This window comes from Rhinopithecus roxellana, chromosome 5 (assembly GCF_007565055.1).
Source record: "Rhinopithecus roxellana isolate Shanxi Qingling chromosome 5, ASM756505v1, whole genome shotgun sequence".
Classification (NCBI taxonomy): domain Eukaryota; kingdom Metazoa; phylum Chordata; class Mammalia; order Primates; family Cercopithecidae; genus Rhinopithecus; species Rhinopithecus roxellana.
In genome coordinates, this window is record NC_044553.1 from 134,623,456 (window position 1) to 134,639,388 (window position 15,933).

General features: G+C 47.2%; 1 protein-coding gene across 2 annotated transcripts in view; it reads left to right on the top strand.

Moving 5' to 3' along the window:
• The window catches only part of ESRRB (estrogen related receptor beta), a 189,277-nt gene that overhangs the window by 156,618 nt on the left and 16,726 nt on the right, over nt 1-15,933 (top strand). For both annotated transcript variants that reach the window (XM_010382693.2, XM_030929726.1), the window contains exon 4: nt 15,479-15,589. In XM_010382693.2, the coding sequence (XP_010380995.1) occupies nt 15,479-15,589 (111 nt within the window). The remainder of the gene's footprint in view (nt 1-15,478; nt 15,590-15,933) is intronic.

Below are 15,933 nucleotides of genomic sequence, written 5' to 3' on the forward strand. Positions count from 1 at the left end.
CCCAGGGCCCCTGAGACCAGCGTGGGCTCATCGCCCATCTCAGACTCTGACGGGACTCTGAAAGGCAAACTTCACCTTCCCCAGGACTGCTCCTCCGCATTAGGGTCCCACAGTGGGCCTCTGTTGCTGGGGGAGTTTGGGGGGCCAGGCGCTTGAGGAGGGCTGCAGAGGGAGAGATGTGGGTGCCTCCGCCCTCTCTGCTCCCCTCGCCTGCACGTCTGAACACCACCCTCCCCCGCATCCAGCCACACTCTCCTTGTGTTTTATGATTTTTCCTTTCTTAGGTAAAATAATCAGAGATCGTTTCCCAATTTGGGGGCCCAGCAACAGCCACAGAAGAGATCAGACTTGGGCTTTCTCTGGCTCTCCCTCTCTCTTAAGACTGAGCTCAGCTCAGGGATCCAAGCTTTTCAGATTCCTCACATGGTTGGGACAGATCCTATGGCCACCTCCCTGTGACTTTCTCCCAGGAACATCCAGAGCAGACCCTGGAAAGCAGGAGATGTCCAAAGGCCTATCTTGCTTTAAGCAAATCTAGTACATAAAAATCTGTATTTTCAGAGAAAAAGTAATTTTTCTCTTTTAAAAATTGAATACAAAATCTGGGTTAGGAGTTGGTGGCCTGTGTTCTGCCCCTGGTTATTAGGTATTTTTGCCCATGTAATTTTTTTTTTTTCTTTTGAGATGGAGTCTCCCTCTGTCGCCAGGCTGGAGTTGCAGTGGCGCCATCTAGGCTCACCACACCCTCCACCTCCTGGGTTCAAGCAATTCTCCTGCCTCAGTCTCCTGAGTAGCTGGGACTACAAGCGCGCACTGCCATGCCCAGCTAATTTTTGTATTTTTAGTAGAGATGGGATTTCATCATGTTGGCCAGGACGGTCTTGGTCTCTGGACCTCATGATCTGCCCGCCTCAGCCTCCCAAAGTGCTGGGATTACAAGCGTGAGCCACCACCCTCGGCTGCCATTTAATATTATTACTCACACCCACATGCTTCCATTTCTTCACTGTAAAACAGGCATCTTCATACCTGCTCTCCGGCACTGGTCAAAGTGGGGACCTGGGACAGATGGGACAGCTCCTCTTGGCAGAATCCACTATGGGATTGCTTTGCAATGTCAGCTCCCTTGATGTGTTAAAATACTCCAGTGTTTGATTCAGGCTGGGCACAGTGGCTCACAGCACTTGGGGAGGCCAAGGTGGGCAGATCACCTGAGGTCAGGGGTTCAAGACCAGCCTGGCCAACATGGTGAAATGCCCTCTCTACTAAAAATACAAAAATTAGCTGGGCGTGGTGGCGCATGCATGTAATCCCAGCTACTCTGGAAACTGAGGCAGGAGCATTGCTTGAACCCAGGAGGCAGAGGTTGCAGTGAGCTGAGACTGCATCACTACACTCCAGACTGGGTGACAGTGCAAGACTCTGTCTCAAAAAAAAATTCTAGTGTTCGATTCAAAGACACTGTCATTTACAGTCAGCTTTTCATCAGTCTGCCCCTTGTGTCGGGGGAGGCAGACTGGTGTCTGGCCGCCCTGATTTGCTTCCTGGATTTGTTGGTGGGAATCTTAAAAGGTGGCCTTGTGTTGGGCTGGTCCCCACTGTGGGTTCTAGAATCAGGATGGGCAGCTCCCCCGGTAGTCAGCCTTTGCAGCCTGGCTAGGGCGTGGACTGACTCAGCCCCTAATCCGGAAAAGCCCTGGAAAACCACTAACTGCATTTCCTAGGGGGCTCCCCAAGTCCTCAGTGCAACTGTGGGATTTCAGCAATTCTCTCTAGACAGCCTGTCCCTGCCAGCTTCACCTCCTCCTCACCTCACGTCCCTCATGTGACCAGCCTCCCAAGCCCGCTCCACTTCTCCCCCACTCAGCCCCTGCCTGCCTTTCCCCAAGTGTTTTCTAAAAGATATTTGATTTCAGTGAAAGCTGGGCCGACATCCATGCAATGTGCTCTCACTCGCTTTGTGCTTGCTGGGAAGGTGGAGGGCTCCTCCGGGGATTCTGGGTAATTGCGTTAGTGGCCAGCTCATGTCAGGAAATTAAAAGGAGGCCCTGATCAGGTTCCCACTGCATGGGATTTAATGGCCTTGTATTTATAGAGTATTCTGCCTCTAGCCCATGCCAGAAATATCGCCTTTTTTCTGGCCCTGTGAATGAAGAAAGAGCATGAGAGATGACTTGCCTTTAAACATTCTTTTTCTTTTCCAAAATATATTAGTGTTTTGAAACAAACCAACTCTTTACCACTTTAGAGAATGGTATTGAGCTACAGCCTGAGAATGTTGATGTGTGTTTGCATCCCTTTCGAGCCACTTTACATTCTACACACACTGCCACCCCCAACCACACACACACAAACACACACACACACATACACACACACACACGTACCTGACAGCTCACAGGATCTTCCCAGGCACCCTGAAGTCTTTGGCCCACTCAGCCACAATGACCTCTGGTTGGAGACGTGTTGATTGAATGAAGACTCAGGAGATGATCTTGTCTGTGCTGAATTATTGTTACTGTTCACTGCAGGCTTTTGGATAACGGGTTCCGTGATCACGTAGGCCTGGTTAAACCTTAGCTTCACCACTTATCGGCTCCTTGGGCCGGTTACTCAAACCCCTGTAAGCCTCCCTTTCCTCCTCCATAAAATGGGAATCATAATAGTGCTTATCTTCATCTTGCTCCCAATCTTCAGGGAAAACCCCTGGAGTTATACCGTTAAGTCTGATTGTTGATTAGAGATAGATATTCTTCATGTTACAAAATGGATTTTCTTCCGTGATCCAGAGGCAATTTTGAATCTCCTGTAACCTCACTCCCTACTCTGACTGGTAATCTTGCTTCACATGTTCGTGAAAAGATAGAAAGTCACGTGTGAAATTTCTTACCCTCCTACCGTTGAATCCACAAACTTACCAGTTTGTGCACCTGTTTTCTGCATTCCTTTTGGTAGAAGAGAAGTATTTCCAATCCTGACAAAAGGTGGTCCCCCTCCTGCCCTCCTGTGCTCTGAATCACTCTCTTCTTTACCAAGGACTTCATTCCTTTTTTTTTTTTTTTTTTTTTTTTTTTGAGATGGAATCTCACTCTGTTGCCCAGGCTGGAGTGCAGTGATGCAATCTTGGCTCACTGCAACCTCTGCCTCCTGGGTTCAAGCGATTCTCCTGCCTCAACCTTCCAAATAGCTGAGATTACAGGCATGCACCACCACGCCCAGCTAAGTTTTTGTATTTTTAGTAGAGACGGGGTTTCAGCGTGTTGGTCAGGCTGTTCGCAAACTCCTGACCTCAAATGATCTGCCCGCCTCAGCCTTCCCAAGTGCTGGGATCACAGGAGTGAGCCTACCATGCCCAACCTTTTACCAAGGACTTCACTCCTATAGTATCTTCTCTGCTTCTAGGACCATCGAATTCTCCCTCACTACTGGGTCATTTTAATTAGCAAACAAGCATACTTCTGTTCTCCCATTATGAAGACAAAATTAAATTTATTTTTTAACTTTTAAAAAATATTTAAACATTTTTTTCACATTAAAAAAAAGAGACAGGGTCTCGCCCAGGTTGTTCTCAAACTCCTGGGCTCAAGCAATCCACCCACCTCAGCCTCTCAAAATGCTGGGATTACAGGCGTGAGTCACCATGCCCAGCCAAAAACGAAATTAAATTTAAAAAATCCACAACTGTGTTTTATCCCTTTATCTCAATCCAGTTATTGCTACCTGATCCCACTCTCTCAACAAAGCCTCCAAAAGGAATTGACAGCACTTGCTATATTCATTTTCTTATCCCATTCACTCCTTTCTTTAAAAAAAAAAAAGTTAACATTGAAAAGATCCAGAAATACACTTATAGTATATCACATTAGGTAGTGTAAGGTAGGCTTTTTTTTTTTTTTTTTTTTTTTTTTTTTTTTTGAGACAAAGTCTTGCTCTGTCACCCAGACTGGAGTGCAATGGCACAATCTCAGCTCCCTGTAACCTCCGCCTCCCGGGTTCAAGTGATTCTCATGCTTCAGCCTCCTGAGCAGCTGGGACTACAGGCATGTGCCACCACACCTGGCTAATTTTTTTTATGGGATTTCACCATGTTGGCCTGGCTAGTCTCGAACTCCTGACCTCAGGTGATCCACCCGCCTCGGCCTCCCAAAGTGTTGGGATTACAGGTGTGAGCCACCACTCCAGGCCAGGCTAGGCTTCTAAAAGAAAGAGACTCCCTTTCCCCCTCCACAAAACAAACCAAACTCCAAAACCACCCAGAAGGCTAAGCAGGATAGCAGTTTCATTCCTGCTCATTTCTCACGTAACAGTCCGTAGGTCACAGGCAATCCAGGACCAGCTGGCAGCTCTGCCAAGCTTAGCATGTGGCTCGCCCTTGCGGACCCCAGTTCTTCCCCATCTCACAGACATCTAGAAGGAGGAAAAGCCCATGTGAAGGGCAGGACCACAAGTAGCACACATCTGTTCTTCCTACTCACAGCCCATTGCTGGAACTGAGTCACAGGGCCACGCTTCTCTGCCAGGGAGTCTTGGAATTGTAGCCATTATCTGGGACGTCATGTACACAGCTAAAACGTTGTTGGTGTGGGAAAAGAGAATGATGAGAATGACATATTTTCAAGGACAAGTATTGTTTTTTTGTGGGGATTTTGTTGTTGTTTTTGTTAAAGAGACAAGGTCTTGCTCTGTGGCCCAGGCTGGAGTACAGTGATGTGATCATAGCTCACTGTAACCTCTAACTCCTGGGCTCAAGAGATCCTCTCACCTCAGCCTCCCAAGTAGCTGGTCTGCAGGCATGTGCCACCATGTGGGGCTAATTTTTAAATTTTTTTTTTGTAGAGACAAGATCTTGCTATGTTGCTCAGGCTGGTCTCGAACCCCTGGCATCAAGTAACCCTCCTGCTTCAGCCTCCCAAAGTCTTCCCTAGATATTTTAGACCTCCATGTCTAACTGCCCTATTGGCATTTCCACTTGGGTCCCTTATGAGACATCACAGATTAAACATGTCTAGGAATTAACTCTAGATTTGAACCATTCCTCCTTCTATCCCGTCCAGTCTTTCCCATCTCAGGAATCGTGATGCTAGTCACCTATTGCTCAAGAGAAACCTGGAGGTCATCCTTGACTCCTCCCAGATCAATGTCCAAAATGTATTTCAGATTCTCCTACTTTTCTTCATCTCCATGGTCATGACGCTGGTCCAAAGAAGCATTGTTTTTTTCCTGGACCATTGCAAGTTTCCTAACTGGACTTCTGATTCCACTCTTGGTATTGTTTAATCCCCCTAGCAGTGATCTTGTTAAAGCACTGGTAAGATTCTGTCCTTTTGCTTTACATCACTCAGTGACTCTCCATTGCACTTAAAATACAATCCAAATACTTTGCTTTGGTCTTCAAGACCTTGCATGGTCTATCCACTCCCTGCCTCTTCAGTATCATCTCATACCATGCCTTTCCTGTCTGCTCACTCCTACCCACTCTGCTCCAGCCTCCCTGGCTATTTTTGACCCTCAAGCATGACAAACGGTTTCCCATCTTAGGACTTTCAGGGCCTTCCCTCTGCCTGGAATGTTCTCCCCAAGGCTGGCTCCTTCTTATCCTTCCGACCTCAAGTTAAATGTTATCTTCTCAGAAAGGCCTCCCTGTCCACTCTATTACATGCTATCATATCCCCTTCTATGCTTCTTCATTGAACTTCTTTCAGTCTGACATTATCTTATTTATTTGTTTGTTTATTTGCATACTTGTTTGCGCTGGCTACCTCTAACACAATTGTTCTTAATTCAGGCTCCAGGATGGCAAATTGCCTTTAGTTGGACTCAGCTGGAATGCATGATTTAAAGGCTTCTTAGGCAGTGTCTGGGATTAGCAGGCAAGAGTGCCATGATTGATTAGCAATGTCTGCCACAGACTAAGAAATGGAAGGCAGGTGATAAGTCTTTGCCATGCCTGATCTGGTCAACTGAGTTTCAGTGATTTGACCAAGGCCACACAGCTCGTAAATGACAGAGCTGGGTGGAATCTAGTCTCCTTGGCTATGTGGAATTCCTTCTGAGAAGCCTATTCCAACCTCACCGTTGATGCCTTGGCCAGTAGTGAAGCCTGCAGCCCTTTCTCAAAGGGGAAAAAAGAAGAAGGGAAAGGAAAGGGAAGCTGGGCTGAAATAACTTCTCTGTGTCAGGTGTACAGTTTTGGAGACTTCTTGGCAGTTGGGAATGCAGGCGTAACACAGTTTTGTCAAAATGCCCTTGGGGACATGGTGGCATGATAAGAAGTGTCTGGAGGAGCCCAGCATGATAGCAGACACTCCTTTAATAGGCAGAATTCTGGGAGCTCATCACTCACTACCACTTACCCACCACAGGGCCCAGAGTCCACAGAGTAGCTGGCAAAGGCCCCGGAATATTAGGTGTCATCTGTATCTGTTTAGCTACAAGACTCTCTCTGTTAGCTTTTAGGAAGTCAGGTGTGAGGCGCTCTGCCTTTATGGTATCTCATCGGGGTAAGAGGCAGCCCAAAAGAGCCATAGTGTCTGAGGCAGCAAGGCAAGCTTGCCTGTCACCCAGAAACCCGCACAAAGCAGGTGGCTGAAGGAAGCCCAGTGTATACAGGGGTTGTGGCTGAGAGTTCAGGGCATCGCACTGGGCTGGAGTGCCCATGAGCATGCCCACACAACTTCCAGAACCTCAGGGGCTCATGATATCCACATCACCTTCTGGGTGGTTTTCTCCTCCTCCTGGAGGTGGGTCAGCTATAGTTTGGTAGAACCTACAGGCAGGGAGTTCACCCCAAGTTTCCTGGGAAGAATACCGGTCACATAAAAGTATTGAATAAAATAGGTTTAGCACAGTGCTCCCCAGACTGGGCACATAATTAGAATTAGTAGAGGAGCTTTGGAAAAACACTCATTCCTCGATGTCTCCCTAGACCTACCGACTTGGAGCCTCTAAATGGGTAAGTCCTCAAAGTCTGTGCTGTTCAAAGGCTTCCCAAGGCATTCTGAAATTATATGGGACTGGTGTCACAAGTTTAGGGCAAAGAAGATAGGACTTGGAGATCTGAAAATCAAGGTTCAAAACTTCCTTGTGACGTTTCTTGGCTGTGTGATTCTGAGTGAGTCGCCTGACCTTTCTGAGCCTCAGATCTTACATGGGACTAATCATAATTGTGTATATTCTTCCTCCTCAACATTGTTTGGCAGCTCAAATGAGATACGGGTATGAAATAGATTTGTAAACCTTGAAGCTGCTTATTTCGTTAATAAACCAGGGATGTTGAATTTGGCGATGGTGATGGGGGAAGGTTCTGGATAAGGGGAAGAGAAGGGTGTTGGTCGTGAAAACCTTGCAATGCCAGTGGGGATCTTGACCTCAGACCTGGACAGTAGCTCATGGGAGGACACTGGCTCAGAGACGTTTCCCCCGCCTGCCCTGTCTGAACCTTTCCTGTTGGAAGAGAAATATGATGGGGAAGCTCATGGGACAGGCTTAGGGCCAGGTGCAGGGCCACGCTTTGCAGAGCTTTAGCCTGCTATTTTTAGTGCCTGGGTATAAAGGAAAGAAGCTTAAAGTGGCTCCACTGTGGCTGACCCTGCACACTCGGCTATTTTTACTTCTGAAAGACTGGGATCTTGTCCAGCTTAGGGAGGGAAGATGAGAAGAAAGGAGGGAGATGGAGGGAAGAAGGAATTATTTTACTTCCATTAAGAAAAATGTCAGAAGCCTGATCTTATCAAGCCAGCTCGTGGATATCCGATCCCAGATGTGTAAGCTGCCCGCTGTGTACGCCATGACGTGCCTGCAGTGGATAGGAGGGGCCAGCAGGTGGGGAGCTCTGCTTCCCTCCTCTCAAGGAGTTTCTGTCCCAGAATGGCCCCGAAGCTTCTTTGCTATTTTTTGTACCCTGAGCTGGGAAGTGGGCTTGGCCACCACAGGCACGAGGGGCACCAGCCTGGTGATGAGGCTGGTGGAGGTGGGAGCAGTTATGACTGCAGCCAAGGGTGGGACCTCTGTTCTCAAGTTGGACAAAGGCGGCCATCAGACCCGCTGGCATGTTCCAGAGAGTCCCGGTGTTCAGGCTGTGTGCCCTGGGTACAATATTTAACCTCTCTGAACTTTAATTTCTTCATTTAATACATCTGACTCACGGTAGTTACAGCTGTGGGGATGATTCTCTCTTCCATGAGGAAGGCAGTTCAAGCCAGACTCCATGACCTTCACTAGGCAGATGAAAGGCAAGAAGTTACTACTGAGTGCCTACTGTGTACCAAGCACTCTGTCACATGTTTCAACATTTTACGTTGTTTAATTCCACTAACTTGAGAAAGGATACATATTTTTTTAAATTTTTAACAGCTTTATTGAAATATAGTTCACCCATTTAAAGTATACAGTTTGATAGCATTTTGTATTCCTATATTTGTAAATTGTGGCAAAATATATATCACATACAACTTGGCATTTTAGAAATTAAGTGTACAATTCAGTGACATCAAACACATTCACAATAGTATGCAATCACCGGCCAGTTACCGTGGCTCATCCCTGTAATCCCAGTACTTCAGGAGGCTGAGGAGGGCGGATTGCTTGAGCTCAGGAGTTTGAGACTAGCCTAGCCAACATGGTGAAACCCTACACCTACAAAATATACAAAAATTAGTCAGGTGTGGTGGCATGTACCTGTAATCCCAGCTACTCAGGAGGCTGAGGCAGGAGGATCACTTGAGTCCAGGATCATGCCACTGCACTCCAGCCTGGGTGACAAACTGCAACCCTGTCTCAAACTAAGCAAAACGAAACAAACTATTATGTAATCACCATCAGACCAGGAGTTCAAGTCCAGCCTGGGCAACATAGTGAGATCCCCCATCTACCAAAAAAGAAAAAAAAAAAAGGAGGGGGCCAGGCACACTGTTTCATACCTGTAATTTCAGCACTTTGGGAGGCTGAGGCAGAAGGATCACTTGAGGTCAGGAGTTTGAGACCAGCCTGGGCAACATAGTGAGACCCCCATCTCTACAAAAAAAATGTTTCTAAAAAATTATCTAGGTGTAGTGGCGTGTGCCTATGGTCCTAGCTATGTGGGAGCTGAGGTGAGAAGATCTCTTGAGGCTGGGAGATCAAGGCTGTAGCGAGCCAACCTGGCCTATAGAGTGAGACCCTGTCTCTTAAAAAAAATGGGGTGTGGTGGTGTGCACTTGCAGTCCCAGCTACTGGGGAGGCTGAGGCAGGAGGATCACTTGAGCCTAGTAGTTTGAGGTTGCAGTGAGCTGTGATGGACTCACTGCACTGCAGCCTGGTCAACAGAGCAAGACCTTGTCTCAAAAAAAAGAAAGATTAAGTGGAATCACATAATATCTGTCCTTTGGTGTCTGCTTTATTTTCCTTAGCATAGTGTTTTTAAAGTGCATTCATGTTATAGCATATATCAGAACTTTATTCCTTTCTGTGACTAAGGAACATTTCACATATATACCACGTTTGCTTCTCCACTCATCTATCCACAGACACTTCGACTGTTTCCACCTTTTGGCTATTGTGAATTATGCTGCAGTGAACATTGTCCTACAGGTGTCTGTTCAAATTCCTTCTTTTTATTTTTGGAAAATTTGCTTCTTTTCCCCACACTACACAGATGTATGTTCAGATTCCTCTTTTCAGTTTTTTGGGGGTGTATACCTAAGAGTGGGATTGCTGGATCATATGGTAATTCTGTTTAGCTTTTTGAGGAACCATCAAACTATGTTCCACATGGTTACACCGTTTGACTTTTCCAGCAGTATCTTTTTTAAGTTTTTAATTAAACTTCTTATTTTGAGATAATTGCAGCTTCACAAGCAGTTGTAAGAAATAATAGAGAGAGATGCCATGCATCACTTACCAGTTTCCCCTAATGGTAACATCTTTAAAAACTACAGTACAATATCACAACCAGGATATTGATACAGTCAATTGACATTGATATGGCCAAGATGCAGAAAATCTTTAAGGGTGAAGTGGGTTTTTTTTATTATTAATTTTTTTTCTTTTTAGATGGAGTCTCACTCTGTTGCCCAGGCTGGAGTGCAATGGCGTGATCTCAACTCAAGATCTCCATCTGCACAGGGTCATGTATTCCAGGGATTATCAATTTTTTTCTATTCATGGAGCACTCAGAAATATTAAGATTTTGACCTGTACACATTAAGGGATTAAACGGTGTTAACGGTGGTTAAAACAGAAGAGCTGTATTTATTACAGTATTTGGAAATATGTGACACTTTACATTTGAGCATTATTAATGCTTTTCTGCATTCAGAAAAGTGTCAATAAGATGATAAAATCTAATAATCCTAGACAGTAATTGTAAGTTAATTAGTATTTTAATGTGTTTCCTGAGTCTACTTTTAGATATTTTATTAATCTAAGGACACAAACAATAAGGCAACTCTCATTTCAAGTTCAAGTCTTGTTTTTTTTCCAGTTAGTGTTTATAAGGCTTAAGCATCCTAATTTTAAAAGTAATTGCCCATTGTATCAGTCAGCGAAAATTGCTTTCTGTCGCAAGTTATAGAGAACCTGATAACTAGCAGCGTAAGCATGGATAAATGAAGTTGGTTTTTCCACCTTACAAGAAGCCTGGAGATGAGCAGCTGCTGTATTGCACAGAGCTCTCAGCCATGGCGGCAGGGGCTCCAGCTCTTTCTTTCTTCTCTGGTGTTCTTTGGTGTCCTCAGACAGCCATGTCATGACTGCAAGGTGGTTGCCACAGCTGTAGGCTTTACCTTCCAGGTTGGGGCAAGAGAAAGGCAAAAAGAGCCGCCCTGAACAAGTCTGTCCCTTTTCTCAGAAAAGCAAAACCATTCCAGAAGTCCCGCCATGGACTTACCCTGACATCCCATTGGCATGGTGGCACACACCTATGGTCCCAGCTACTCGGGAGGCTGAGGCATGAGAATGGCTTGAACCTGGGAGGCAGAGGTTGCAGTGAGCCGAGATCGCACCACTGCATTCCAGCCGGGGCCACACAGTGAGAGTCTGTCTCAAAAACAGTAAAAAAAGGAGAAGGCCACTTCACTTAGGTGGGGGTCCATCTTCCCCGACCCCAGGCAAGGGGTGCAGAGGTTGCAGTGAGCCGAGATCGCACCACTGCATTCCAGCCTGGGCCACTTTTTTTTTTTTTAACAGCATAACCTGATAATTGATACACATATTGATTGGAGCCATTGACCACTATGCTGTAAAGATCTGGAGGAGAAAATTTAGAGGAGAACTTACGTTTGCTGTACCCTGGGAGGTCATACTATGGAATGGCAAAGAGCTTGGGTCTTTTATTGGGCAAATTACTGAATCTCTCTGAGCCTCAGTTTTTCTTATTTGGAAAATGAGGATAATAGCACCTGCTGTATATTTTTGTGCATTCAGTAGGGTAATACATACAGAGAGTCCTTTACAAATTATGCTGTTATCATTATCATTATTAATGTGATTTAGCAAAAACTTGGGTGCAATGCTGGGGAACAGTAATAATAAGGATGATGATGATAATAATAATACTCCCATTTTCTAAGCACGTGCTGTGTCTTGGGTACCTTGACAGACGTTGGGGCAGGACTGTGAGCCGCCCCTGGCCTTAATGGGTGCCTAGTCAGTAGGGGAAGCCCGGTGTGCTCTGGGAGCCCATGAAGAAACCCGGCATGGGGATGAGGAGGAAAGAGGTACATCTACCCCTGTATTCAATATCAAGTCTTTCCTGAACATCCATGAAAGGTCAGGCCCTATATCAGGACACAGAACACCCCAGATGGAGCCATCAGCAGAGGTGGCGGCTGCCCGTGTCCTTGCCTTGCTGAAGGACGGACACCTCTTTTTATTTTGTGTTGAGCATGTCTCACTGTGATTGACAGCTGCTTGCCAGGAAGCAGGCTGGATGGGAAGTGAGAGTTCATTCCAGTGGCATCTAGGAGAGAAGGTCAGTAAAGTGGGGATGGGGCTTGTCCTGGACTCAAGGAGAGTATATGTTTAAGATCCTGGCATACAGTAGAGTGCTCAGTAAGTGAGGGCCCTTACTGTCTCTTATGGATGAGGTGGACCATTTTCACTCTTGGTCCCGTCACCATTCCAAGGGGAAGCAGAGCTTGGTGGAGGGTTTGGTTTGACCTGGGTGTAGTGAACAGAGGAGGCTTCTATGTAGACATGTCACAGGATAGAGTCAGAAAGCTTTTCTAGACAGGGAACTTTTCCCAAAAAACTTTCACAGGAAGAATCATCCTTCCTGTGTTTGTGTCTGCTCCTTCTGCCCTCCCTGAAGGGACTTGGAGGGGTGAGGGAACAAATGTGAACCAAAGTGCTGGCAGCACATAGGTTCAGGTCTGGAGCTGGATAGCATCTAGCTGTCCCTTTAGGGTCCAAGGTACGGGTACAAGTTGATGGTACAGCTGTATTTGCTAGGATGCCTTAGTGCAGCGCTCCTCAAACTCTGTTGTCCATGCAAATCACCTTGTCTGATTCCTCTGTGGCCAGGCCTGAGATCTCGAGGCTTCTACCAAGCCTCAAATGATGGCGATGATGCTGGCCTGCAGACCACACTTGAGGAGGAAGGCAGCAGAGACAGCTCCTGCCCACACCTACTCAGCACTCTCTATTTGTGTGTGTGTGCGTATGTGTGCGTGCGTGCGTGCGTGTGTGTGAGTGTGTGTGTGCTGATCTGACGCCTGGGCTTTCTTTGGCCACCAGAGTCTGCTCAGCCTGGACCTGGGAGGCAGGCAAGAAGCGCCAAAGCAGCCTGTAGCTGGGAGCCTCAGTTGCCCACAGCAGTACTGTCCTCAGGAACACATTTGTTACTGGCTTTCTTCCCTCCTTGGAAACTGTCCGCATGCGCAGCCTTGTCGCAGATTCTGCTCCTGGAGAAGTCAACAACAGATGTTGTCAGTTACAAAACCTGACCTTCTAGGCAGAAGGGGAGTTTATTGGAAGCCTATCAGGAGGCTCAAAGAGTACATTGAGAAACCAGACAAGAACCACGAGAATCCCTGGAGAGCCCAAGAGCAGGACACCCAGTAGCCAGGACACACTGGCCAGGGGCTGCCTACACTCCGCTGTGGAGGCGCTGCTGGTCTGATCAGTCCTCACCTTCACTCTGCCCTTGTGCCTCCATTTGACAGTGCACTTGACTGAGCCTGTGTCATGGGTTCATGCCTTGACCTCCAGAGGGCAGAGAGAAGAACGTGTACTACTCAGATATCCATTGAGGGGTGAGGTGCAGGCTTCCAATAATTCCCCTATTCCCAAGAGGGGAATTACCTTTTTAAGTTTTTTTTAAAATTTTCCTTTGAGATGGAGTCTCACTCTGTCACTCAGGCCGGAGTGCAGTGGTGCGATCTCGACTCACTGCAACCTCCACCTCCCGAGTTCAAGTGATTCTTGTGCCTCAGTCACCCGAGTAGCTGGAATTACAGGCATGTGCCACCATACCTAGCTAATTTTTGTATTTTTAGTAGAGATGGGCTTTCGCCATGGTGGCCAGGCTGATCTCAAACTCCTGACTTCAAGGCATCCATCTGCCATGGCCTCCCAAAGTGCTGGGATTACAGGCGTGAGCCCCAGCGCCTGACCAGGGGAATTTCCTTTAAACAGGAAGCCCGGGTGGGCTGCTGAATAGACTCCCCCTCTCCTCGACTAAAAAACGTTCACTGCAACCATGTAGCACCAGGTACAAATGCACCAGGTTGTGGGGTTGAAAAAGACATTGCTGACAAAAATGTGGAGTTATAGGCTCACTCGGTGAGCTCACAGCATTCTTACCCTCCAGCGGGGGATGTGGCCTGGAGTCCTGAACTGAAAACACCTGGGACAGCGGAGGGGTGGGGGGTAGTGTCCTCAGCACCCCGAAGGTCCTTTAGGGCAATGTGCGCTTAAAGGAATTTTCTCCACTCATTCAGTAAACAAAGTAATTTTGCTTTCAGTTGCTCTAGGAAACTTCCTCCTTCCTAGGGACTTAAATTTAGTAGCTGTACATCCTAATAAAGAAACAGCCAGAAAATAGCCCCAGGTATGAATGGGCTCTAAATCATCATTCCAGTAAGTAACCATTGTTCAGGCTTCCCCTTGCCTCTTCTGGAGAAAGGCCTGAATCCAGGGACTGGCGGCCAACCCTCTGGGGCTGAAGGATGGACAAGGCTGGGACAGGGATGAAGATTCTGTTTCTTCTGCTCCCGATCTAGGAAGCACCAGAGTTTATTAGAAAAGGGAAAGACAGGGCCCTAAAGGTCAACTGACGGGCTCTGTGAGGGTGATACTCACTGCCTTTGGGGAAAAGAACAGAAGTTGAACCTGGCCTGTCACAGCAGAGGCTGAGGTGGCAACCCAGCTTTCTTCTCTGAGGATTCTGGTCTCCATGTCTGACTCCTTATGTGTTTCAGTTAAGGCCCATTTCACGGTCAGGAAAAGGGAGCTGTTCAGTAAGCTCAAGGCAGGGACTCCAAGAAGGGACATTGTCTGAGGCTGGCCTGGAAGAGCCACAGCAAGAAGGCAGAAGTGGCTTCCAGGTTCCACAGGGCCCCAGCACCATGCTTGGGGCACCTGCTCTCTGGTGCTTTTGTGCTGGTTCATACTTTGTAATCAATTTGTTGGAATTCATCCTTGCAGGCCAGGCCACATCAGTGGGTAGCCAGTCTGAGCTGTGTGCCCACCTGAGACTCTGTGCCTTTGATCTGCTGGTAGGGGGCATGAAATGGTACCAACGTGTCTGTCCAGGCAGCAGGAGCTGTGGGTGAGGCAGACTTCTGGAAGGCAAGTTGGATACAGTGACAATGACAGTTCTCTCCAGGGTAAACTCTCACTCCTGGAAGCGGGTGTCAACGTGGAGTAGCCTCGGCTGCTTTTGAACCTACTTTCAAGATATTTCCAGGCACGGATTTTCCAGTCCAGAGGTGGCCAGTCCAACTGTTGCATTCCCAGCCCCTGGGGACTTGTGTAAAGATGGACTCTAGAGCTTCATGCTAGAACCTCAGAGAGTGGGGTCTAGAAATTGACTTTGGTAATGAGTGCCTCCTCAGATGCTTCTTATGTGAAAAATGTGAAAACCCCTGAAGTGCCTGTGAATGACTGGGATTCTTTTCTTTTGTTGGCAAGTTAACTTAACCCTCCCTGGATTCAAAGCAGATCTAACATAATATGACTTTTTCCGCCAACACTTGGCAGAGTGTCTTTGTTGAGATAAGGAGAACCAAGGGCTGAGGGTTGCTTGAGATGGATTTCAGAAGAATGCTGAATCCAGAGAGACAGGACCAGGCCTGGGGCAACTGGGATGCACCATTACTGTTAGACAATTATTTTAGGATTGTCCAGCCACCTGACCTGAGGCTGGCCATGGGGCAGCTGTCAAAGGTCATCTGAGCATGGCCCTGAAGGACCCAGCCAGTGCTGAAATTCCAAAGTCAGTGCTTCTACCTCTGGTGATGTTGAACAACTCCTGAGATCTTTTCCCTTTCCTCCCCAATAGGTGTGCGCCTGGATCGAGTGCGTGGAGGCCGTCAAAAATACAAGCGACGGCTGGACTCAGAGAGCAGCCCGTACCTGAGCTTACAAATTTCTCCACCTGCTAAAAAGCCATGTGAGTGTCAGTCCCTGCCCTTTTTGCCAGATCATCTCTGTACCTGGAACAGAGTACAGAGGAAACGTCATCTTCCTACCACTGGGTCATGAGAAAATATGGATCTTAGGGAGGTGACATCAGTGCCTGGCACATTAAGAATGTGCCTCCAATTGAAGCATGGTCCTGACAAGCCACAGGCCCCAATGTCCAGAACATGCTCCCCTTGCCACCCACCCAAAGTTACTCTGCAGCTTCCTCCTGGAGAATTCATCAGGCAACTTCCCTTGGAGGGATATTTCTCAACATCCCAGATCACTGCTATCAGCAACTTCATGGAGCCAGAACAGGAGGGGAGATTACAG